At 44.6% G+C, this 24,578-nt stretch overlaps 11 protein-coding genes across 11 annotated transcripts; 5 read left to right on the forward strand and 6 right to left on the reverse strand.

Annotated features, from left to right (window-relative positions):
- Positions 1 to 499: 499 nt before the first annotated feature.
- V2V93DRAFT_372044 (uncharacterized protein) lies at positions 500 to 2,177 on the reverse strand. The gene is made up of 3 exons (XM_066910658.1): positions 1,698 to 2,177; positions 1,541 to 1,629; positions 500 to 1,480 (listed from the first exon to the last, which is right to left on the reverse strand). Exons 1-3 carry the CDS (start codon positions 1,773 to 1,775, stop codon positions 550 to 552), a joined length of 1,098 nt encoding a protein of 365 aa, XP_066765096.1. The 5' UTR covers positions 1,776 to 2,177; the 3' UTR covers positions 500 to 549.
- A 109-nt stretch (positions 2,178 to 2,286) lies between these two features.
- V2V93DRAFT_372048 (uncharacterized protein) lies at positions 2,287 to 3,908 on the reverse strand. Its single transcript, XM_066910659.1, has 5 exons — positions 3,620 to 3,908; positions 3,371 to 3,474; positions 2,621 to 3,317; positions 2,462 to 2,564; positions 2,287 to 2,408 (listed from the first exon to the last, which is right to left on the reverse strand). The coding sequence occupies exons 1-5, from the start codon at positions 3,645 to 3,647 to the stop codon at positions 2,357 to 2,359; spliced, it is 984 nt and encodes a 327-aa protein (XP_066765097.1). The 5' UTR covers positions 3,648 to 3,908; the 3' UTR covers positions 2,287 to 2,356.
- Positions 3,909 to 4,016: 108 nt separating this feature from the next.
- Positions 4,017 to 5,363, forward strand: V2V93DRAFT_372051 (RmlC-like cupin domain-containing protein). The gene has a single exon (XM_066910660.1). It carries the CDS (start codon positions 4,121 to 4,123, stop codon positions 5,180 to 5,182), a length of 1,062 nt encoding a protein of 353 aa, XP_066765098.1. The 5' UTR covers positions 4,017 to 4,120; the 3' UTR covers positions 5,183 to 5,363.
- Positions 5,364 to 5,477: 114 nt separating this feature from the next.
- Positions 5,478 to 6,255, forward strand: V2V93DRAFT_372052 (hypoxia induced protein conserved region-domain-containing protein). Its single transcript, XM_066910661.1, has 4 exons — positions 5,478 to 5,609; positions 5,674 to 5,744; positions 5,804 to 6,009; positions 6,086 to 6,255. Exons 1-4 carry the CDS (start codon positions 5,569 to 5,571, stop codon positions 6,128 to 6,130), a joined length of 363 nt encoding a protein of 120 aa, XP_066765099.1. The 5' UTR covers positions 5,478 to 5,568; the 3' UTR covers positions 6,131 to 6,255.
- On the reverse strand, positions 6,095 to 8,751 carry V2V93DRAFT_372057 (uncharacterized protein). Its single transcript, XM_066910662.1, has 7 exons — positions 8,331 to 8,751; positions 8,127 to 8,271; positions 7,816 to 8,067; positions 7,605 to 7,748; positions 7,440 to 7,552; positions 7,290 to 7,385; positions 6,095 to 7,239 (listed from the first exon to the last, which is right to left on the reverse strand). Exons 1-7 carry the CDS (start codon positions 8,664 to 8,666, stop codon positions 6,322 to 6,324), a joined length of 2,004 nt encoding a protein of 667 aa, XP_066765100.1. The 5' UTR covers positions 8,667 to 8,751; the 3' UTR covers positions 6,095 to 6,321.
- Positions 8,752 to 8,880: 129 nt separating this feature from the next.
- On the forward strand, positions 8,881 to 11,080 carry V2V93DRAFT_372060 (uncharacterized protein). The gene is made up of 6 exons (XM_066910663.1): positions 8,881 to 9,087; positions 9,153 to 9,272; positions 9,337 to 9,420; positions 9,482 to 9,703; positions 9,772 to 10,123; positions 10,188 to 11,080. The coding sequence occupies exons 1-6, from the start codon at positions 9,028 to 9,030 to the stop codon at positions 10,787 to 10,789; spliced, it is 1,440 nt and encodes a 479-aa protein (XP_066765101.1). The 5' UTR covers positions 8,881 to 9,027; the 3' UTR covers positions 10,790 to 11,080.
- A 17-nt stretch (positions 11,081 to 11,097) lies between these two features.
- V2V93DRAFT_372064 (Phox homologous domain-containing protein) lies at positions 11,098 to 12,838 on the reverse strand. The gene is made up of 5 exons (XM_066910664.1): positions 12,207 to 12,838; positions 11,914 to 12,156; positions 11,830 to 11,855; positions 11,672 to 11,766; positions 11,098 to 11,617 (listed from the first exon to the last, which is right to left on the reverse strand). The coding sequence occupies exons 1-5, from the start codon at positions 12,489 to 12,491 to the stop codon at positions 11,484 to 11,486; spliced, it is 783 nt and encodes a 260-aa protein (XP_066765102.1). The 5' UTR covers positions 12,492 to 12,838; the 3' UTR covers positions 11,098 to 11,483.
- Positions 12,839 to 13,259: 421 nt separating this feature from the next.
- V2V93DRAFT_381194 (WD40-repeat-containing domain protein) lies at positions 13,260 to 14,475 on the reverse strand (the record flags this gene model as incomplete). The annotated part of the gene is made up of 4 exons (XM_066912095.1): positions 13,260 to 13,977; positions 14,050 to 14,165; positions 14,271 to 14,303; positions 14,473 to 14,475. The coding sequence occupies 4 exons, from the start codon at positions 14,473 to 14,475 to the stop codon at positions 13,260 to 13,262; spliced, it is 870 nt and encodes a 289-aa protein (XP_066765103.1).
- Positions 14,476 to 14,699: 224 nt separating this feature from the next.
- Positions 14,700 to 17,473, reverse strand: V2V93DRAFT_288070 (OPT oligopeptide transporter protein-domain-containing protein). The gene has a single exon (XM_066907210.1). It carries the CDS (start codon positions 17,380 to 17,382, stop codon positions 14,806 to 14,808), a length of 2,577 nt encoding a protein of 858 aa, XP_066765104.1. The 5' UTR covers positions 17,383 to 17,473; the 3' UTR covers positions 14,700 to 14,805.
- Positions 17,474 to 19,275: 1,802 nt separating this feature from the next.
- On the forward strand, positions 19,276 to 22,582 carry V2V93DRAFT_372074 (PalH/RIM21-domain-containing protein). Its single transcript, XM_066910665.1, has one exon. The coding sequence runs from the start codon at positions 19,736 to 19,738 to the stop codon at positions 22,229 to 22,231; it is 2,496 nt and encodes an 831-aa protein (XP_066765105.1). The 5' UTR covers positions 19,276 to 19,735; the 3' UTR covers positions 22,232 to 22,582.
- A 145-nt stretch (positions 22,583 to 22,727) lies between these two features.
- V2V93DRAFT_325598 (aspartic peptidase domain-containing protein) lies at positions 22,728 to 24,338 on the forward strand (the record flags this gene model as incomplete). The annotated part of the gene is made up of 1 exon (XM_066907505.1): positions 22,728 to 24,338. The coding sequence occupies one exon, from the start codon at positions 22,728 to 22,730 to the stop codon at positions 24,336 to 24,338; it is 1,611 nt and encodes a 536-aa protein (XP_066765106.1).
- Positions 24,339 to 24,578: the final 240 nt, after the last annotated feature.

Raw genomic sequence — 24,578 nt, forward strand, 5'->3', positions numbered from 1 at the left:
GGTCTCCACGTTCGGCCATCAGCAGTTCGGATTCGGTCCAGTCCAGTCCAGTCCGGGTTAATATCAGGTTTAGGGCTTTCCTGCGGCTCTGCGGCGAGCGGGGCAAGCGCGGGGTAGTGTGCTCCCTTCGCCCGACTTTGTCCATTTCGGATTTTAATTCAGGAATTCAGGCTGAGGATTCCGCGTCAAAGAGCCTGAGAATTGCAGCAGCTGCGAGAAAAGGTCACGAGAGCCGGGCGGGCTCAGTGATTATCTCCGAGACTATGTGGATTGATTCCCGAAAGCCGACCTTCTCAGATTTGTTGGCATCTCGGTTGTTGATTGCTGGTCTATCAGCTCTTTGTTTCTTCTCCATCCTCTTCCTCGGCCCTTTCTCGGCATGGACTCTTCTTGTCTTTGCTTCGCTGATTTCTCGTTGTAGGACTTTATCTGCAACTACTTCTGTCTTACCCACGCTAGTCTACGTCCTAGTCTATGTACTGGGCGTGCACTAATCTTTGTGCTCTGTACTATATCGTACTTTATTCATCAATCTATACTAAACGAGATCTACAATTCATCATGTCCACGCCCCTTTCCGGGACTCACAACCACATACTCAACGTACAGATCGCCATACTTGCCGGCCGCTTGATACCGTGGCATCCCGCGTCCTTTGACAACCTGTCGCTCACCACTCTGCACGGTCTCGCCCGCCTTACGTGAGACCGTCACATTCTTGCCGTCTAAAAACTCAATCTCGCGAAGCCAACCACCTTTAAGAGCTTCGCGTGCGCTGAGCACCTCGACGCGAAACAAATCCGCACCGCGTCTTCTAAACCCAAGGTTGGCTTCTCGCGACTCCTCAATCTCAACATATAAATCACCCGCCTCCCAATCCGGGTCCTCATCGGCCTCATTCTCGAAAACCGCTCGCGCCCCCTTCGGCGTGCCGCGCTGCACTTCGAGCGTGTGCGTCCGCGTCTCCTTCACCACCCGCGCGCCCTGACACACTGGACACATATGGCTAATGACGCTGCCGGCGCCTTTGCAACTTTCGCACGGCACTTGAACCGTCTGGAACATTCCCGGTGCAAGCTGTCGACGCACAACTCGCATCCCGCGTCCACCGCAGGCAGAGCACTGGTGCCGTTCGCCATCTTCAGATCCTGTGCCACCGCAGCCTTCACAGATCGTCTGCACCGGCACACTAAACTCGAGCTCCTTGCCTATGTAAATGTCCTTGAGCGTAACCTGCACCCTGGCCTCCATATTCGGGCCCCGTCGTGCTCCGCGGAAGTGCCCTTGTCCCCCGAAAAACCGAGAAAACAAATCAAACGGATCGCCTCCTTGCCCACCTCCGCCAGCACCACCGCCCTGACTGTGTCGCTTAAGCCCTTCTTCGCCGTATCGGTCAAAGATCTCCCTTTTTTCTTTGTCTTGTAGAATCTCGTATGCTTCGGCTAATTCCACGAATTTGGTCTCTGCTTCCTTGTCTCCTCTTATATACTCGACTAGTTAGTTATGTGTCATATCAAATAGGCAAATAGCGCACACGTACGGGTTTTTATCAGGATGATATTTCTTACTCAGTTGGCGGTACGCAGACTTGATCTGCTTCTCTGTTGCATCTCGTTTAACCCCAAGAATCTAGCACATCATATTAATTAACTGTTCTGAACTCTCAGTCACGAAAGAAATTAAAACTGTGTATTTACTTTATAGTAATCTTGCCCTGCACAAACTAACGTTGCGAGAATAACAACACAAATCGCTAAACACCGTAGTAGAAGCATTGTGTCGTTTTCGGGGGGCGTCTTTGGAATGAAATAGATATATATATATGAGAAATGTAAATTGAGATCAGGAACTTTTCGTATTATGCGTCGGCAATCGCACCGTCAACACTCGCTATAATTCTGAAAGATCAAATTAGTTTATATTCTTTAGTTCATACTGAATATCTGCTTGAAGAGATCAAATATCTTTTGCGATTGTCGTCGAAATCACCATTACAAAGCCCACACTCCATACACCCTTCCCAATCAATTCAATTAAGCAAAGTAAACAAAAGAAACAAACCTCAAAATAGTTGCTTTGAAAAAAAACTATCAATACCAACAGCTCACAAGCTCAATACTTTGAATACTCTAGATAATGGTTGTCGCTCAATCTAAGGAAACAGGTAGATATTTCTTCTTTGCGAGAGAGAATCTAATTATCGGCGTACCCTTCAAAACACGTAATTTAAGTTTTCTTGCGACGTGGCTTTTTGACCACCGCGTCTTGTTGCTACATTTAAGCTGGTTTAAGATATTTACCATTAAATGATATTCAAGTACTTTACTAGCTCTACAACTATGATTACACGCACAATCTAACGATTAGCAAATCCTCGACCTCGTTTTACAATGGCATCGCTGTATAATCTACAGTCATCAGTTAGTCTCATTAATAATATGTGTTTTCAATAGAAGCATACCCAAAACTATTGCCGGAACCAACTTGAGCAGTAGGCGTCAGCTTTAAGGGCTCTTTGACGCGAGCCTCTTCGCTCGTAACTAGCTGCGCATGTATAATTCGACCTAGACCAGTCAATTGATTAGAATCGCTCTATGCTTTGAGACAAAAGAGTACCCACCATCAGCCAATGCATTATCGATTTGCGAAATGCAAGCCTCTGCGTTTGCACGATTTGCAAAGACAGTTTCAGTAGTTACACTCCCATCCCTTTCGACGAACATCTTGAACAAATCAACCTGCATCCCAAGGGACTCTAAAAATGCCGCCATATCATTCTCAGAAGTTCCCGGTGCAAGATTCGAGATCTTCACTATGCTCTTGCCACTTGATCCCTTGATTTCAAATTTCCGATCCTGTGGCGACGGTTCTGCAGTGTTGATGCTGTTGGCAGTACGGCTGACTGCTTGGATATTTTGTTGTAGCGGATTCTTTCGCTGGTTAGCGGGCTGCTGTTTCGCAGACTGCTGTTTCGCCGGCTGCTGCTTCTTTGACCTGTCGCCTTGTAATGCAGCAAAAAGTGGATTATTAGCCAACTTTGCTATATTGCCTTTTCTCCATCCAGCAGGAGTAGCAGCAGTAGTACTCGCAGACACAGGAGTCAGAGTAGTTGCCTGTTTGATACTCAATGATGAGCCTTTTCCTATTCGCGCGGCAAACGAGTTTGCTGTTAATGATGCTGGCTTTAGTTGCGTCTGCTGTGCTTGCTGTTGTGGTTTTCTGTTATCCTTAGATCCCCCTCGACCAATATCTAGATTCTGCATTCGAAACATGTCGTGCTTCCAGTCCCCGTTGGGTGGGTGAATTGATGGATACCCCTGTTTTCAAGCAATTAGTATATACTGCCAGAAAACCAAGATGTCAAACATACTCCTCTCCCAGATCCTCGACCTCCTCGACCTCTTGCACCTCCTCTTATCCTTTCTCTTAAACCGCCACGCGAAGCGACCGTGTTCCGAGGTTGAGTTGGGATATCTATATGACATATCAGAGCAGGCTCTCATTTTGATCGCGAGGATCGCAGCAAAGAATACAGAATGTAGCATTTCATCCGATATCAGTTACAGCCACATTCTAGTCCTCTGCTTTTGAACGTATATCAAAGTTGAATAGAACATACTGGCGCCATCAATGTCCATTGAGCTCATCGCTTCCTGTAATGCTGCCAAGCTTAGAAGAATACGCAAATGACTCTCGGCGAGCAGAGTCTGTGAGATCTTTCGTGCAATTTATTGAAAAATATCGACAAGCCCTGTTTAAGACAAATTGAAAGCGATGACTATAATCAGGTCTATACTCGATGCTCGATGCTATGTTGCAACTCTTTTCGCTCACAGTTCCATGCCCGTCCTGTCGTCTCCATTCAGCCAGCCATCGTTTTTTCTCATCGGGATACATCACATGACTAAATCACGTGGACTGAGTGTTGCTTTAAAATACTTACGTCACCATGTCACGTGTTATTTCGGGAGTTTACAAAGCCTGACAGATCAATGACTAGCAGTCTTATAGTAAGCAGGAACTCCCTGCGTAATTATTGATAATTTCCAGTTGGTTCTTTGTTCTTTGATTTACTTTTAGCGGTCAAGTTACTATAAAGCTGTATCTCATCGCCCGTTGTATGAAATCAGTTCTCGTCTTTTTTTTAGTGCCGCTGTTTGCTGCTTTTGTGCTTCTGAACTACCCCGATATCTTGCACTTTATTAAGACGGCCTTTTCTTCTACACACATTACCTCCAATATTTCTGCCTCTACCACAACACCTCCACTACAGATGTCCTTTTCACAAATTGTTAAACCGCGTTCTCTCGCAAAGGTCTTTCTCGCTATCGAGCAGGCTGAAGGCCAAGGCGCTAAAGTCCGTCGCTCCGTCGGTACTGCTAAACTACGCAACTTCTCTCCTTTCCTTCTACTCGACCATTTCTCCGTCGGTCCCAAAGCCGGGTTCCCCGACCATCCTCACCGCGGTCAGGAAACCATCACCTACCTTCTTCACGGACAAGTTGACCATGAGGATTTTACCGGCAGCGCGGGTACCATCGACGAAGGTGATTTGCAGTTCATGACTGCGGGCAAAGGCATTATGCATGCCGAGATGCCGCGTCCGCAAAAGGACGGGTCGAATGTCGTAGGTCTACAGCTCTGGGTTGATCTTCCTGAGCGTCTCAAGAGTGTCGAGCCTCGATATCGCGACTTGCGCAAGGACGAAATCCCTATCGCAAAGCCGAACGATAAAGTAGACATCAAGGTTATCTCCGGTGAGTCGTATGGTGTTAAGAGCGTGCAGGATCTTGCGTATACGCCTGTTTGGATGCTCGACATGACTATTCGTCCTGGCGGATACGTTAGCCAGCATTTACCGACCGACTTCAACGCTTTCGCATACGTGCTCGAAGGCGACATCATGATTGGAACCGATAAAGTGGCGCAATACCACAATGCTGTCTTTGATCGCAACGGCGACGGTGTCGAGATTTCCGTACCGGAAGAATTCGAAAAGCCGGCTCGGGTAGTCGTTATCGGAGGACAAGTTCTCGAGCAGCAGGTCGTGCAATATGGCCCGTTCGTCGCGGTTTCAAAGGATAAGATTTATGAGGCGGTTATGGATTTCCAGTCTGCTTCGAACGGATTTGAACGGGCACGTGGATGGGAGAGCAAGATTGCAAAGATGATTAGATCTTGATTGCCCTCTACTTCTCTTGCTATTAAATTGTGTTTTTAATTATTATTTTTTGATATGTGAAGTTGTTGGTCGCATGAAAGCTTTTTCCTAGTTTAATGTTTTTTTTGTTCTTTTGATGTACATTTTCATTTGTATGATCTGGTGTTTATATTTTTCTGCAATAGATTTCAATTTAACTGTATTTCATTGAGCTTCTAGGTAAAAGCAGTTTATTTTAATTATTAATTATAAACGTTGTTATCAATATAAAAGTGCATCTAGTACAATAGATACCACAGAATATTTCTTGCATCACATGATCTTCGCTCCCAATTTCATCACGAAATTCGCGGCATCCGATATATGAGTAGAATTTGAAGCTCTCAAGGGCAAATGAACTGAAAACGATGCCTCCTCCTTCTAGTTTTGACGCCATTGATCCAGAAGAGTACTTTTTCATTTCAATTTATTCGTCAAGTAAACATTTTTGGTGTATTGACATGTTTATATAGTCAAGTCCAGCAATTGACAGGTTTTAAAAAGCTCTGGTACAAATGCAAAGAACAGCCGTTAGTTCCCATTGGTAAGCCTTCTCTCACTCTCATATTTTTTTATGCACTTTATAGTTAAACAGGCTACAAGGCGTTATTGCGACGATCTGGGCACTGAGTAAATCCGCTATATCAATTCGCCAGGGAAATTCGCGAAAGGCGAACAAATACCTGACAACGCGCGTGGCGTTGCAAGGGTTTACTATCGCTGCTATGGTTGGCGGTACAGCGTTATTAAACAATCGAGATGGAAAAACAAAAGCTGAGCGAGAAGTCGAGAAAGCTGCGCGAAGAAAGGTTCGTCTGTATTTACATCCTTAGGCTGTTTTTTTTTGATATAGTAGAGTCGACTTTACTGACGGGTTTACTTTAGCAACTTTGGTTAGAAGAGCTTGAGCGACAGGCTGGTGTGAAATAAATTCAAAACTAAGGAGCACAGGCAGGATAACCAGGACGCATAGGCGAATCATGTCCTTACGAGAATATACAGTATTTTGTTGATAAATATAAGCCAATGTAAATAAATAAACTCCAACATTCAGGAAAGTTGCTCAAACGAAAAACTCCAAAAGACCTGCTTCAGTTAAAAAAGGTATTCGACTTATTCATTCACCTTTTCTCATTCTTTGCATAAGATTCTTGTACAGCCTCGCGAATCGCACCACGGGAAAGACACCAATCTACATGCTTATTTAGCGCAAGCGCTTCACCTGAGACCATATTACTACAAATAGGACACGATACTTGATCTATAGTTTGCTCAGTCGATTCTGTCGTTGAACTGTTGTCACTCGTAAGCTGCTTGGAGCCGACTGAGGGAATTTCGGGTGGAACGGAAGAGGGACTTCGGCTTCGTTTTCTGTGGTCGGCGAGCACTTCAAGATTGTTCTTGTTAGCTGCCGAATGAGCCTTTGACCAACTTCGGTAGCCAATATTCTCAGTATCGTCCTCATCACCTTGTGAATGAATCATGAATCCTAAATCATCTTCAAATTCACCTCCTTCAAGTCCAGATGAGAACTCTGATTTCACCTGTATACTGTCTTGAGCAACAGATCCTATTAGTGTAGAATCTTTCGCTTGCTGCAGTACCCTGTTGCTCCCTTTCAAAAAGGTCTTCAAAGGACCTTCGTAGCTTAAATCAACTAAGTCTGTTAATCGTAACCCGATCAATCGCAAAGTAAGTGGCATCTCTTTCTCGAGCATCTGCAGCCCAAACTTGTACAATTCGTCTGCGGAATTAATAGCTTTACTCAGAGGCCTTTGTCGTGACAATGACTCATAAGTATGCTTCTTTATCTTGAGACTTATTTTACGACCAGAGAGATTCAATTTCTTGCAATCACTCTCAAGATCTTGAGCTACTTTCCATAGTTTCTGTTTGATATCTGACAGACTCGAAAGGTCACGGAAAGTAGTTTCGCAGCTAATCGACTTGCGCTCGTATTGCTCGATTGGACGTACGACTGTCGAGCCTAGACCGAGATAGCAATTAAGCAGGAAGTTCACGTTGATATCGCTGAAGAGCTAAATATATTGTTAGTAATTCCGCCGTTGCGATGGTATGGACAACGTACTTCGTGGAGTAAGGGAGCTTTGTCGTAGATATCACCGCAAGTATTAACATCGAGAGCCTTGAGCTGCCTTTCAAGGACGTAACCTACGCCAGTAACCTTTATAGAACCTATTAGACAAGTATCAAAGACAACTAGCAAACACCATGATACTTTTCGAACTGGCAGTGTGGACATAAACTCCATGACTTTTTCTCGATCATTCGGGATCAAAAACTGACCATTTGGTTTATTCATATTCGAAGCAATCTTAGCAACTCTCGAATCTATAAGTACCGATTAGTGGCTATCTCTTTTTCTATTCAAAAGGATACGCACTTGGACCAATCCCAGCGCTAACTGTTAACTTTGTCTCTTGAAAAATGCGATCGCGCATCTCTTGAACTACCACATCACTTGATTTGTCGACCCGCTTGCAGTATTCTGTTATATTCAAGTACGCCTCGTCTAAGGTCATCGCGCCTGCCGTGACAAGATTAGTTTCCCATCTTGTATTCCAAATCCATTCCAATATGAACCAAAAACACACATAAATTAGGATCGTAATCCATAAGAATGTTTTTTATAATACCCGATTTCGCAATATATTTCGAAAAATTAAGCGGTAAAACAATTAGTTGCGGACAGATTTTCTTGCCCACAAATTCAGCCATCGCGGATCGAACTCCAAATTTTCGAGCCTCATAGTTACATGTGCAGAGAACACCATGACCTACTGCAAATGGCTTTTCTTTAAGCTCAGGAAAATCAAGCTCTTCAACGCTGGCGTAGAATGCGTCGCCTGGTGTTGCATTGTCAATATTTGTCGTAGAGATACAAAATCTGCGTTGAAATACTCACAATCGACGTGAACTATAGTTTGATCTAGGACTCTTGTAGCTTCCAGTTTTTTTATCAAAGCGTCAATTATAACTTTTGCAGCTGCTAGTTCTTGCTTGTCGACTTTCTCGGCTTGCTTCAGCGTCAATTCGACTTTCTTTGTCAACTGCTCTGATCGTTAATTTTTCGTATCCAAGGAAACCGATAACAATATATTGCATTCACCTCCTTTTCCTTTCTTTTTTGATTTTCAAAGTATTTACTTCCAGCGGATGCTTTGTAAATGATATCGCTGACGGCAACTTGATCAACTCCATCCTGTCCGGACTTTTGCAGCGAAGGTCCCAATAAGCGATGATGCAACTCTCCGTCTCCAGATACCAAATCTCTGTCGTTTATTGTACTACTTCCCGCGATAGAAAATGGTGGCGAATGAGTGTCAAGTTGCGCAGAGGTAGTTCGCGAGCGGGGCAGTTCTAGCTGTATTGACGAGGTTCGCGGGCGAGGCGGCGGCGAAGTCGGAGGCGAGCGATCGTAGCCGTCGTTACTCGAATTATCCATGTTCGAAGGTGAATTTCATTCCAGATACGAAGTCACCGCATTACAGGTCAAGAGTGTGGTAAATAACGACTGTATCTCAATATCTAAACGTGCCGAGTGAGGCTCCCCGCGAGTCATTTACGCGTCACTATTTAAGTTTTAGGTTACCCGGTCTATCACTCTACAATAATTTGGATATTTCATGACGACTGCCTCATTATTTTCTATCAATTATATTGTTGGCCAAGTTTGACTGTTCTTGTAGAAAATATAGAAGTCTCACGGGGGTTTGAAATAGTTTGTTCTTCTAATTGGGGAGTTTATTTTTATTTTTTTTATTCGAGTAGGGCTCCAGGTGCTTGCTCAAAGAGCCTGGATCGCAATGTCTACTGACGAAAACACAATCTCGCAACTCAAAGCTGAAATAGCTCACAAAAATGAGGTATGCATATATTTTCAGACTTTGCAGAATTGAATTTTTATTTTTACTGATTGTAAAACGTGTAGGTAATCAAAGCGTATGAGAAAGGCTACGCAACTTTAAATCGTCACTATACATGCTCAGTCTGCGATAATCTGATGTTCGAACCATGTGTTTTATCATGTGGTCACTCTTTTTGCTATTCTGTATGCTACCTGGCTTTTAATTTTATATTTCGTGCATACAGATGCTTATAGCAAGATTTCGTAGTGCTTGACTGAATGGTTCAAACGGCGCAAGACATGTCCGACATGTCGCACAAAGGTGTCGTTGAGACCTACGATTTCTGTCCAGGTATTGCATTGGTTTTTACTTTTATTTGTTTTAAAGAGTTAAGAACTAAATAATTGCACAGATCAAAGAAAGCGTGTCACTGCTGATTGAAAAGAGTGAAATGTTTGATCCTTTGGAAGATAAAGAAGAAATCCGTAAACGGCAAAAAGAAGAAAATTTGTTAGTTCAAAAACATAAAAGAGAGCATGGATATATTTTTCCAAATCTATTTGAAAGGCGGGCAACTCGTGCGCATCTCGATAATGACGATGGTGTGCGGAGATGTCTCGCATGTTTTTGGGAGGTATGCATAAGGTTTTATAATAACAAGAATGTTATAATTTGTCTGATAGTTACATGATATTCTTTTAGGTTGTGGGCGACTTTTGTCTAGGCTGCAATCGGCAGTACTTAGGGCCAGAAGAAAGTAGTCCAAGCCTTTCATATAGCAGGAGCCCTGAGTCTGACATAATAATCAATGAATATGAAGACATCGATGTCATCCAACTCGAAAGTGGCGAAGAAGATCCTGGTTGGTTCTCGGAAACGGAAGATGGAAACCCCGGACTGGACGGTCGTGCTGATGTTGACATCACGCCTGCTGAGTTTCTTGCGTTGCAAGAAGGACGACGAGTACAATATTTAGATCTTGACGATGACGACTCGCAAGATGGGTTTTCAGATGACGATTATGATGCTGATAGAGCGCACCGGGGTTATGATGGTATACATATGCTCTTCAGTTTGTCATGTCTGATAGATGGTGAAGTTGACTGTATTACAATTAGATCCATACGATGAATTTTCCGAGGACGACGAAGATCGTGCATTCATCGACGACCGCGCAGCCGACCAACTCAGCGCTCATGATTCAGATTCAGACAGCCAACTTATCGACGAGCCATATTTTGTTGACCATGACGATAGTGGCAACGACGACGACAATGATTCTGACTCTAGCGAAGATACGACTCATGTATCAGGCGCAAATACTCGCAGAAGCGGACATAGACGACCTACGGTTCGCGCCGTTCGTTCTGCGCGCGATAGACTCTCAAGGCGCACTCAAGAGAATGTAGATAACAGCAACGAGGCAGACGCCGACGAGACCAAGGAAGAAGATGAGGAAGAAGAAGAGCCAGAACAACAGCGATTGTCAGCCGAAGTAAAAGACGAAGAAACAATCACATCAGCGGAAGAAGGAAGTGAAGGAAGCGACAGAAGTGAAGAAAGCGAAGATCCCGATGATCCTTCAGCATCTCACAAACTTAAACGACCACTTGAAATTGGTTCAGATTCAGAACCGGAGCCGACGTTAAGTCAACGAGAAGTTCGAAAGCGCCATTTAGAACGTCTTCAGCGGTTGCGGGAACGAAAGCGGAACCGGTAATCCTCGTTTTATTCTTTCGCAGTCGCTGATCTGCATTTTTATATGATATTTTACTATATACGTATCTATTCTATTGTTTTACTTGTCTTTCTTCGGTCAGGAAAAGGTTCTCTTTGTCTGAGAAAGACATCGGTGTTTATGGGTTCAAAGATTATTAGTTATTAGATGTTGAATATGTAATATAATCTAAACTGACTTTGATATATCTTGAATTCCAAAATATTATTCGTAAGCCTTTGGCAACAACAGGGTTTTTAAAGTATCTGACCTTTCATATCACATACGCTACACAGACTTTGCAAAAAGATGATAGGAAATTCTATATTACCATAAGATAGTTATTTTTGAGAGTAAGATTAAATGAGAGAGCGCTTAGACCATGAAATACACAAAAAAATTTATAAAAAAAAACCTGAACCCCATGCCATATCTTCAAAACTGTCATCTTGATCTCCCTCTGTTTTGCCGTCCCCGGTATTAAAAGAAAGAAAATGATAATATAGACACAAAGAGAAATTATAACCACATTAAACGAAGGAAAATGATGAGGACGAAGGGGAAGATGCAGAAAGTATCCAAGCAACAAAATGAGAGTCGAACAAAAAGAGAATCGTGAAATTGAAATATATAATACACTCACAAGATTTCGTGAAAATAAAAAACCAGCTTTCTCCAATAGCTTGAAGAAACAAGATTATGAAACTGGAGATGTTGAAATAAAGTCTTTAACAACTTGGCTACCCGAGAATACTGGATTAAGAACGATGCACGAGAGAAAGAATTCAAGTCCACGACGTCGTTCTTCTAGGAATGCAGGTCGGAGTTTTGCTATTTTGCTTTGTTAGACAAGAACATCCTATATTAGAGTCAAAAATAACGTACATATTATGCTTTTGGGAGGTAATCCAGGAATAGCAGCTCGTAGATGTGGGAACTCTTGTAAGAGTAATTGTTGCAAAAGAAAAATCTCCGAATATCTGAACGGATGATTAGCACTCGCTAGCTGTTATTGAACATTATGAAGACATGAGTAAAAATACCTTTTTCTGAATCGAATAGAACCTCCCTAGTAAAATTGTAAATTAAATTATTAACTAGATAATATATGAATAATAATAACTTACCTCCACCGTATCAACTACGCATAGCCAAGATACGTACGCTCCAGCCTTTCCCGTACCAGCAACAATGGAGTAATCACCAACCCATGCGGACCTCGCCCATATCTTTCCATTTTCACCATCGTCGTCCATTGTGTGATCTATGAGTGTTATCGGAAGCGGATCTACTTGTGCGAGGTCGTATGGGTCGCCGGGGAAACCCTCGATGCCAGGTGGTACGGGGCTCAATAAAGATGGAGCGTCATCCTGATATTACTAGTCAGAGGCGTTCTCATATAAAAAAAAAGGATACTGACTGAGCCTGAGGAAGAAACAAACGACGCCGATGACGATGGAGCATGCGTCGAGTTCTTGATAGTAAAAGCCGCTCTCAAGTTTTCTAATAGCTGTTCACTATTATTCTTATTAAATGTATTTGCAAACGAGGCACTAATTGTGCTGTTGAAATTCTCGATATTCCGATTGAACGTGTCGACATTGAACACTTCGCGCAGCTTCGACGCCGCTGTCTCGTTCGCGGACTGGTTCAAGGCCTCGGACGATGCTGCATCCGGTATCGATATCACGTCCATAGCTGGCATTTATTAGAGCACAAACGCAACGCACAAGACCAACTTGGCAGCAAATGACTTCGCCTTCGTTCGCAAAAGAGAGAAAGAGCAATAAAGAAGGTGCTTAATGGAAGTATCGCCTGACGAGCGTTGAGGAAGTTGGGTGATCAATGGTGGGGAAATGAATGCCTGTTTGGCGCTTGCCAGTTTTAGTCTGTGGCGGACTGCCGAGTTTGCTCGCTCAAAGCTCGCCTTGTAACCGATCACGAATACGAATCCAGTCGACGTCTGCTGTTTGCTGTACTTTTGTAAATTTTTTTCAGGTTATTGGAATTATTTCTCTGATTGCCAGTAAGTAATCCAGAATCATTATTGTGCTTGCCAATTTTTCATATTGCGTAGCGACGGCTTGCGCATTCCTGGAGTCAGCATGTTCGGGGTCCTAGTCTGAAAATAGGCATTGTACCTATTTCTTACTCTCGAGAGATCCTTTCAGGAACTACGGCTAAGTATACAATAACGCGAAATAAGATCTATGATGCAATGAATTAGAGCCACTTCAAGTATATCTGAGTACTCGTGCTCCAATTTAGTAGATGCTGATTGAGAAAGTCTAAGCCGCTACACATTACATTCAATTGAATTACAATTTGCCATCAAAAAACAATAAAATCCCATTAAGTGTCGTCAGTGACTATACTGCCAGCTTATTCGTATATGTACTCATACATGCTCCCCTTTATGCCATCCAACAGATCAGGAAGTCCGATTTCTCAAGAAGGAAACCTATATGTCTCTTTATTCATCGATTCCACCACACAGCTCCCATCCACCTTTCAAGTTCTCTTTCCAAAGAGTGATTTTATTGTTACCACAACTGACAGCAAGAACATTGCCCGACAGCGACCAACTTACTTTCCAAACCGTGTCCGCGAATGGATCAGGGGACAATAGCGTCTTCTTCCATGGCTCGTCACTTCGCTCCTGCGTCCATACAATCACAGTTCGATCTTCAGATGCACTGGCAAGATATGATTTCGGCAAGACTGATGGCGCCCAGGCTAAATCGCGAATCCAGTCACTGTGTCCTTCGAGGACGACTTCTTCGGTGTATGAATTGGTAACCGAGTCAAGATGCCAGATTTTCACTAGCGAGTCTGAGCCAGCAGTAGCGAATCGTCTTGAAGACCCATCGTTAATTGCCCAGACAGCAGCATAAACAGCGCCAGAGTGCGCAGGAACAGTAACTGCGCTCGTATTTCCATCATCGTTGAACTCAACGATGGAAACGTTACCGTCAGAGGATCCACAGACCAGGACAGCTCCAGCATCTGGGGGCGCCCATTGCACGCTATTCACGGATTCGCTGTGAGCAGCGTGTGTTGCGATGTTGGTCCATGTCTTTGTGGCCACGTCTTCGCGCCAGATTATAACTTTGCCATCGAACGAGCTAGAGGCGAGAATTACTCCGAATTTCGGATGCGCCCAACTGACTTGCCATACAGGTCCTTCGTGCCTATTTGTTATATGGAGTTGGATTAAATGCTTTCTTTTTTCATCTGAAATAAAGGATTGTATGGATAATTACCCTGCTAGAGTAGCAATCAATTTATGTGACTCGCCCTCAATTTCAAAGATCTTGATTGTCGAATCTGATGAGCACGTAGCTAATCGCTTCCCGTAATAATCTAGAACCGCGTCATGCTTCAAACAATAGTTAGTACACAGTTGTCATAATTCAATAACTGGATTCTGTATTGAATCACGGCGGGTGGAAACCCGGCTAATAGTTTCCTTTTGACAACTTACAATGACATCGTTATGCAAACTACCCAGAGATGCCTAAATTATATAGCAATTAGTATCAAAGACTGAATATCGGATGGTTTTCATCGATAATGGAGCAGCAACAACAGATCAGTGGTGCCGTGCGAAACCAGATATGATTGCAGGGCAGCGAATTTTCGGCGCATTTAATTGATAATCAACAAACCAACCAAACCACACATACCATATTGTTCTCTGTAAAGAATGGATAATTTCAAAGTAATTCAATGGAATTGCTTTGTTGCGTAGCAAACTAAATTCTATACTCTGCTTTTGACTGACCGAGGCCACGTCCAACGACATCGTCAAAAGCACAAGATACTGCGCATTTACAGCACAAATATAAAGCTAATATAGCCTGCTGTTAGCATTACTGTTCAATTTGTCTGATGGCAATATATATTACAACAATAATGAAAAAATAATATTATTACTTGAAGTTATTAAAAATTAAAAATAAGCTCTATAGTTCACAATACATATATAATATTCCCCCGCGAAATATATCAGTCAGCGTTTACGAAAACTCGCCAGGCGCCAAACCAAAATATCCCTTCTCAGGAATCTCATACAATCCGGTAGTCGAACCGTCCAAACCAGCTGAACTAACTGTATTTCCCCACCACTTCAATTTGGTGTTTGTATAACTCAGCGCCCCAAAAATAACAATAGCTGAGAAAGCGGTGCCAGCTGTTAATCCTGAGGTGACGATGAAATTGTATTTTGTCCACCATGCAAGGTAACGCGATTTGACGTAGAACATGAAGAACCAGTTGAAGTAGACGCCTGGAATTAAGTAGCTGAGGTTATAACCAAATCCCCAGAAATTATTTATTCCAGACATTAAGACGACCGGATGCACGTACCGCATATACTTGGGAAACGCGGTTCGTAGACCGTAGAAGAGGAATCCGAGAAGAGCGCCAACAAGGAAGCAGTACTTAAGACCCGGATACAAAGTATTAAGTACGCGATCCGGACCAACAGCACCAAACATGGTGACCGAATTAAACATACTGCCTTCATTAGGACAGACAAATTTATCGGCCTGCGTAGAGGTGCAAAGTCCGTCGACAGTTTTCATCAGCGCCATTACTGCCCCATTCGTGACAAGAACATTTACCATTGTCGAAACTAGCTGACCTCTGAAAACCGAACGAGGAGGAAGTTTTGCATAATGTCCCAGCTTAAGATCAGAGACAAAAGTTTCGGCTTGCTCGTCGTTATTGTATCCGTAAAAACGAGCCATAAGAACACCAACGACTCCGGGAACCATGTAACCTCCAATGATCGCCATAAGATCGTTCATGACAAGTTGATATCCTGAGACCGAGAAAACAACCGCTGAAGGAATAAGAAGAGCAGCAGAGATGAAGAAGACGACAAAAATCATCCACACGCCTACATCAATGGGATATACTTCGAAGCAAATGATACCCATAACCAGAGATAGAAGCAAGATGGCCAAGTACCACCAACTCGGAACTTCAGGATAGATACGCATCATGCGAGACATCGGATCATCAAAGTCATCGATGTCTCTAGTCTTTCCTCTGCTTCGCACATTGGTGATCATACCTTTGAAAGTCTGCCATAAAATTTTCCAGTCCGACAAGAAGATAAAGACAAATGATAAAGTGTACTGGCAAAACGCGGCACCTTGTCGAAGCAAACTGCCAGCAGTGTAGTAAGCAGGAGAATAAGCTTTGTATTTCTCAACATCAAATTTGTTGTTCGTGAGGACACGAGACACGTTGAAGGTTGTTCCATCGTTGGCTTTCAGCGCAGAGGAGTTGATGGGGAGATAGCCTGTAAACTTATAGTTTCTCCAGTATAAGGCAATCATGAGAAGACCGCCAAACAGCGCGCCAAAAAAGAAATTCATCTGCGCAAAAAATGGAGTGACAAGCGGCGTAGAGTAATTAATGACTGCCCAGTCAAAGGTACTAATTGGGTTGAATCCGGCGCCAGATGAACCGGTGATGATGGCTAGCTTCAAGTTATTTGGCGCAATCCAAGTCATCCAGTTAAAAGTTGAAAGAGCAGTAAACAAGAAATCAGGAATAAAATAGTAGATGAAGGAACATGGGAGCAAGATGCACAAGAGTCTGTATTTCGAGATGGTCCATCCGTTGATTGAATTTTTCTGCTCGGGAAGCATCAACGTCTTGTTTAGCATCAAAGTTGGCATAATACTGGGCCATACAGCTTTTTCGCTATAAACTGAGACGCGTCGCAAAATACCAGCCATGCCAAAACCAAAGTAAGATGTAGAAAAGTTCATTAAAAACATGAATCCAAAATCAGTCCACTTCTGGCCAAAGTAACGATCAAGACTAAGTACAAGTGTGTTGTTGATGATGTTTGAAAACCCACCTCCGCAATTAACCATAATTGTTGCAAACATCTGTTCTTTATAGGTCCATGGCCCAGGATTAAAGGAATGCCGAGTGCCAAACAAAGTGAATCCCCAATCAGGAAGTACTTTAGCCAGAAATTTACCACATGGATATATCAGGATCTGCAAGACGGGCGTTCCAATAGAAAGAGAAGGCTGACGAGGCTGGAAAAACTCAACGACAAAACTACCAACACCGGCCCAGATAATTCCGAGTAGGTACGCACGTAGAGTTTCGACGTAGGCAGTCGGATCGTCTATAGGACTAACGACAGCTCGAACCTCAGGATATGGAGAATAGAACTTCATGAGAGTAGCTTCGATACGTGCCTCAAGCTCAAATGTATCTAAGTCCAAACCACTGGCTTCGATACCACGATTAAGATTCTGAATCTTTTGCATGGTCTTTTCGGGGAAGTTATAGTCATCCTGATGATATTTCTCGGCAGTTCTCAGAATCTCAAGGGCCGCATCAAGACCGACAAGCTGCATTTTCTCAAGCACAAACTCAAATTGAATATCGTCTTTAAGAATATCACTAAGATCTTGCGAATGAGAAAGATGCTCAATGACTTTCTCACGCTCAACGGGGTAAAGCACTGTCTTCTCGCCGACAATTTCGTCGTCAAAGTCGGCTCCGACAGCACCAGCTGTTTCAATTACCACAGCTTTTTTCTCATTTTCAATTGTGTCCATCTTCTGTAAGACAAATTATTGGTCAGAAACGATATAAATGGGTATTTAGGTGTATATACTGACTTTAGAGAGGTAGGGTGCTTTGAAATGAACAATAGGAGGCTAGTTGAGCGGACAAGCAGTCAGTCCGCCTCGATGCCTTTAAAACTGTATTTCTGACATTCACCCAACTATCAGCTTATCAGGACAGATACCTACCTGCCATCACCCTAGAGGCGGAGTTGACACGAGTCGGCGCTACTCCGACGGAGGCGTCAAAAAAATCATCGGCACTTCCCGTCGGAAGATAAACCGCCCTACTATATTCTGGATTGAGACATGTATGCATATACACGTATACATATACATATATAGATCTGTTATAGTTATGACAAGTCTCGTTACCAATTGTTATTTGAGCCACGAAATGAGCTGGCCAGCGCGCACTTGTATGAAAATCACGAGCCATGCGCAAAGTTCAATGATTGTTTTAGCGGGAACCCTGACTTGGATCGGAGCCCCGGCAGGTCTGACTGACAGGAACTACAGATCTAGAGTAGCTATTGATTACTCATAAAATCTACACGATAATCATAATACCCCCTGAACGCGTTGCTTATCCAGCAAATACGAGGTCTGTTTAGGGCTACGGATGCTAACTGATATGATAACCCGCTCAGACCAAGTCCAGGTGAGAGTACCCAAAGACTTGCCGCTTTATCTTCTGGCATCCCACAAAAAAAATTATTCGTTAGCGACTAAAATTACTCTGTACCTGTCACCGACTGACACGAGAAACGACCTGGCTTAGCGATTGTTGCTGGAGATTCTACCATCGTGTTCAGTGCCAGATTGACTATCGGGGCCGAGCTCTAGCGATAAGGACCTACAGTGTGCATAGGCCCGCGTGCACGGCTACCAAATGTTGCCAACAGCAGCGCAAAAACCATATTGAATGCCTAAATCTCTGTTATTTGCCGGCACCGTACTATCTCCATATCCTTTCTCTGGTTTTTGTTTGGTCTTTGAGAGGAGACGTGGTTAATTAGAAGCAATAATCGGCTACCAGTTGCTGGAGGATGGGAAGCGATAAACACATTAGGGGACTGATATATATGTTTTCAAGGGATTAGCGATATATAATTTCCTGGTTAATAAATCAGTGTTTGGCTCGACTCAAAAACTGAAATGCCGATCATCTAGCAGCTGCAGTTCCGCACCGCAGAAAGTCCCGCTATAGTAATTGTGGGAGCCCCGCAGAGGTTATGAGTGGTACACGCATTATTATCTTCAAGTCGGTATAATCAGCGTGCAAGGGAGTCAGCCGATAATGAATGCTCGCGAGTAGTTTTTCTGGATGTATCTGTAGCGCTCTCTATTCCAGATTAAGCAGTCTTTGAAAAAGAAGAAAATTGCGCAGGAGCTTCTATGGCATTTACTGGTATGATACTACTGATAAGAGTTCTTGTAGACGCCCTTCTAAAATTCTCGGGAATTCAATGAAAAGCCGCTGTAGTATAACTTTTGGCTCCGAGCGACAGTGAGGTAGAGCTATAATTGAGTGCCTGCTCGGCTACAACAAGAAAGCAACAGCTATCTGGCAAATTTAATTCATTATTCTGCAATGACTATGACATGGTAGATAGCTTATTCCAAAAAAAATTCAATATGGTATGAAAGGCTGCGATTGCTTAAATGTCTCATTCTTGAGTCAAAAAGCAAAGACAGCTAAGCAAAAAAGTAGCTATACTCAGTCGGTAACCGAAACAATATTGTTAGTCATGTATTATTAATATAATTACATAATGTTTTATCTCAGTCAAATAAAGCTTAAAAGTTTAAATTTCTGCTGCTTCAAATGCGACGGAAAAAAGGCACAGGCACTGATAGAACAGGACAAGCCCCGCCGCCCAAAGAAGCTCCAGAATAGAGTAAAGAGGTGGCAACTCACATGTCCTCCTCCATCTCGAACCTAGACAATATTCAATCACTTGCTTGAGCCTCCTTCCCTAATTTTTTTGAATATATTTCTCCTTTCTTTTTCTTCGCCGCTGCGGGGTGCGGATTAACCGTTCGTGTGAGCAATTAATCGCACATCTCCCGCACTGCACCAGCGCGCTCTGTTGAGACCCCGATTCGCCGGCATCTGCCCTCCACGCGTCTCTGGCAAGCAAGCTGTGTCAGGGTGCTTCGCGTGGGCAAGCGTAGAGCACAATTCTTCAGCGTATATTTTATTTTTGTGTGTTCAAAGTAGGTGAGTAATTTTAGCAGAGATTCTTTAAGACAGAAAATTGACATGCGCGTTTTATTAATCTCGCAGAATCCAGCTTCGCTGGTTTTTATTCCCTCTTAGAAATAGACGACGAATAGCACAATGTGGCGAAAACCGACCACAACAACCTCGCGTGCTCCAATATGTACTCCGTACACCCTCCCCGCTGGCGCCCTCGTCGTGCCTTCCTCCACCACCTACCACTTCTCCGCTACTGCAGTTTATTCCCCACTATGCGGCACGTCTATGAGCACAATGCTAACGTCGACATCGAACGCTTCAGAGCTTACGAATCCCTTTTACTCCTCAATCATACCCATCGCCTATACTGTCTCCGGCACAACCGTCCTCGCTTGGGTACTCTTCATGCTCCTCCTCATCACTCCACAGACTAGACCATACTTGCAAAAGCTGGCAACCTTATCAGTAGCAATATCGCTCACTATAGCTCTCGCTGAAATCACGAGAATTTTAAAAAGGCAGTATCAAGATGCTTACGACGACGCCGAAGAGCTGCGCTCCTACATCGATGAGGGCGTCACTCTCAAAGTTATGCGCGTAGTCTCCGATGTTTTCTTATGGCTTGCGCAAGTGCAAACTCTTATTCGATTGTTTCCTCGTCATCGAGAGAAAAAGATTATAAAATGGCTAGGATTGATTCTGATTGTTATCGACACTGTATTCTGGTCGCTCAAATCGTTTTTACAATACAAAGATGACGATCAGTCGTTCCGCGACGCAGTCCCGGCACTAGCTTACCTTTTCCAGATTATTTTGTCGGTTTTGTATGCAGCCTACGTGATCTATTACTCGATCTCAAAGCGAAGGTTCGCGTACCACATCAACAATCTGATCTTGGCTATTCTGTCAATACTCGCAGTAATGACGCCAATTATATTTTTCTTGCTTGATATTTCGTGGCAATATGTGTTTGGCTGGGGAGATTTTGTACGCTGGGTAGGTGCAGCCGCCGCAAGTGTTGTCGTGTGGGAATGGGTTGAGCGGATAGAATACCTCGAGAGCAAAGAACAAGAGACAGGAGTGCTTGGCCGACAAGTATTTGAAGATGAAATGCTTGAGACCGGCACAAGTCGAGGTTTTCGAGCTCCTACTGACGGTCAATCGCGAAGACGACGGCGACCTCCACCGCCATCTGGAGATAGCTCTGATGCCCAGAGCCGAGCGCCCTCTAATCAACGGCTGGAGAATGGTGACGACTGCGATTACGAGAGCAGAGGACAGACCTCTAATGGTGGAATATTATCAAGCATTATTGGTCGCATTAGCCGGTCTTCCTCTGCTGCTATTTCAGAGTCTAATGATGCCGTCACGCGATTGCAAAGCAACCATAGCAGCATATTTCCTTTTACACAAACGCCAGCTCCGTTGCCTGTACGACAGCGTTCGCCGCGCGATCTGGAGATGGGTGATAACGATGAAGACGAAGATTACAGCTACAACGATAACGAGGATGAAAATGAGAATGAAGAAGCGTCAGTCCAAGATCAAGATGAGGTTGCGATTACTGAGATGGAAGCTGCCGCGCGAAAAGAAGGCGGCCGAGGCCTAGCCGAGCGTTTACGTGCACGTGCACAACGACGACGAAGAACACAAATACAGGCCGATGCTTATAGCCGGAGCGACGGATATGGCACAAGGACACGCGGTGAGGGTGGTCTAGCTGCTAGTATTAAGGATATAATAGAGTCTGGTCGTGCATTTCTGTTTGGAGTACGACCATCGTCCCGGGCGACCACCGGCACTAGTGGTACAAGCTATTTTGTGAATGGCGGATCGAGTATCAATATGGAGAACAGTAATCAGAGCATTATTTCATCGCCGGCTAATGGACGACCTGGTTCTGGTATGGCTTCAATGGTTATGCCAAGCGATGAGCCGCGTGTGAGATATATCCATCCGCTCAAACGAGGTCAGTCGCGATCCACATATTCGCCCGCGTCGTCGCCTCAATCGTTTGCTCAGAGTCAAGTACGTAGTGGTAGCAGCAATGCGAGCGTGGCAAACACACCCCCGATTCCGAGTGTGACATTTAGCGATAGCATGATGCGCAGATCGCCGGCGGTCGCTGGGGCAGGTACGCCGTTGTCGAGCGTGACGGAAAGACGTGTAGATTACACACCTGAGCAGACGCACCACGGGCTTTCGCGTGATCTTGGCGGCAACAATTCTGATGATGATGATGATGATGATGATCTCTACGATGACGAGTCAGATGGTGAAGAGGCGTTCGTTGTGCGGAGCACAGGTGCGGACTCGGAAATTGCGATACTAAGTAACCGCTCGCTACCCGTGCACACGCTCGCCGCAGAGCAGCCGCCAGCTTTCGAACCAATCGCGGGTTTTGAACGCGGGGACTACTGGGACGAGAAAGCGATTCCGGTGGCAGCGAGTCAGGAGCATTGTGCGATTGCAACGCAGGAAGAAGTAGTGCAGACGACGAGGACTCGGGTAACATTGGAGCCGACAGAGCGCGGTGTGCGGCTAGCTGTTCAGCGGCTGACGGGTGCTCGCGACTGGTGCGTGAGCCAAGCGGAGAGCGAGCACGCTGAGGTTGATCCAGAGAGCCGGACTGAGTGACTGTAACGATTTGTATGCCATTTCGACCTTTTTTTTTTTTTTTCAAAGGGGGGGAGGATGAGAAAGGTTTCGCTCTATATGAGATTTGTGGTCTTGGCGGAGTGCTCCGTGCTGGTTTAATGTTTCAACAAATTTGGACGGAGTCGGGCGTATTTCATCATGTTTGTTTTATTTATAATTGCATATTATTGATTACATTCACTGTGTGGACGCAGTTGTGTTGTAGTGAATATAAACAAACGCCTAAAATGCAGGTACGTGGTGAGCATCACTGTACCTGCGTATGGCGCGTACTCGTGGAGAATGATCAGCAAATGCCCTAAGGTAATTATAGAGTTTTGACTGGTAGCCTCGTCAGCCTTACCCAGGGAGCTCGTTAAAGTGTACGACTTCTACGACTTCTTCTACAATTAGCACTAGTCGTTTCACTTCATTCTCTCTCTCGTCATTCTCTCCTTCTCCATTCTCTCTCTCGTTATCCTTCCGACTCCCGAAAATGAAGGCAGCCCTGCTCTCGGCCTTCCTACTCTCCTCCGCAGGCCTCGCAGCGGCATCCGTTTCCGGCGTCGTTGAACTCGGCATCGGCCGTGCCAAACGATCAGCCCCCTACGAGCCCTCCGTTGAGCGTATGCGTCGCAAGCATAGAATCCGTGCCCGCGACACCGACGGTACCGTCTCGCAGACACTTGACAACGCCTACTACCTCTACTATGCAAATGTCACCGTCGGCACTCCCGGCCAAAGCTTGCGGCTGCAAATCGACACAGGCTCTTCTGATGTGTGGTTCCAGTCTGGCGAGAACGAGGTCTGCCAAGAATCAGACGATCCTTGTGCTGACTCTGGCATTTTTGAGCCTGACGAATCGTCCACGTTTGACGTTATTTCAAATGACTTTTCCATACAATATGGCGATCACTCGTATGCCAAAGGCGTCTTCGCGTCTGAGACTTTTTCTATCGGCGGCGTGACAGTCTCCAATCTCACTGTTGGTGTCGCTACAGACGCTAATGCGACCGACGGTATCATGGGTATCGGATACTCGTCAAATGAGGCTATCGTATCTCTTAAAGGTAGCAAAGCCCAGTACAAGAATCTTCCCGACCTTCTCAAGGATGAAGGCCTCATCGCCACTCGCGCCTATTCGCTCTGGCTCAACGATGAGTGGTCCTCGACCGGCACCGTTCTCTTTGGCGGTATCGATCGCGCAAAGTATGATGGTGATCTTGTCGTGATGCCTATCGACAAGTACTCTGGCGAGACCGAGCCGTCAGAGTTCTTTATTACCCTTGATGGAATTGGATTTACTGACACCGACGGCAGCGAAACTACGGTTGATCAATCGCTTGAGGAGGCAGTTTTACTTGACTCTGGTACTTCATTCAGCTATCTGAGTTATACTTTACAGAGTTCTCTAGCCAAAATTGTTGGTGCGCAGTACAACAGCCGTCTCGAATACTACGTGCAGACTTGCGACGTACTGAATGTTGACGCCAGCATTGATTTTTACTTTGATGATTTGACTATCAAGGTTCCTGTGCGAAACCTTTTCGTGGTGGCTACAGACGAAGACGATCAACCAATCACTTTCACTACGGGCGAGCAAGTATGTCTCTTCACCGTCCTAGACAACTCCGATGTTGGCGTCTCGATCTTGGGCGACTCATTCCTGCGCGCGGCTTACGTTGTCTATGACCTTGACAATAATGAAATTGGCATGGCTCAGACAAAATACAACGTCACCGACTCTGACATTGTCGCGATCACGGACTCAATTCCTGCAAGAGCGACGGGTTCTGCTGTTGCTCTCTCTTCGACCGTATCTGCTGATTTAGGAGGTGTTGACGGGGGCACTGCTGGCACTGTCAGTGCTTCAGTCGTTTCTGCCTCGGCCACTGGTTTTTCCATCACTGTTTCGAGAACTTCTACAGCTGCCGCTGAGACCGGCGGTGCCACGTCTGGCAGTACTAGCTCAAGTGCTAGCAGTGCCGCGACTTCTAAGAGCAGTGCTACTGAGTCGCAGGTTGTGCTTGGCGTTTCTGGACGTCGATATATGGGGGTTATCGTGATGTTGTCGACTGTTGTCGTCGGAGGAGTTCTACTTTTGTAAGATAATGGAAAAGCGAAAGATGGTTTCATTTACTTTCGGTCTGTGTGAGGCTAAATGGATAAGGGCTGGATGAGTGCGAGCATGGTTAGGTGAAAAGCTAGAGAGTATAGGTGACCTTTTGAAGGAAGGCTCCAGAACAAGCTTGTGTTCTCAATGAAACTGGATATGTACGTTACTAATTCAAGCTGTTATATTTTTTGTTTTCAGAGATGATACAAGAGTTTAAGTCGCGTTTACAAG

Source organism: Kockiozyma suomiensis, assembly GCF_038497685.1.
Source record: "Kockiozyma suomiensis strain NRRL Y-17356 unplaced genomic scaffold V2V93scaffold_9, whole genome shotgun sequence".
Classification (NCBI taxonomy): Eukaryota; Fungi; Ascomycota; class Lipomycetes; order Lipomycetales; family Lipomycetaceae; genus Kockiozyma; species Kockiozyma suomiensis.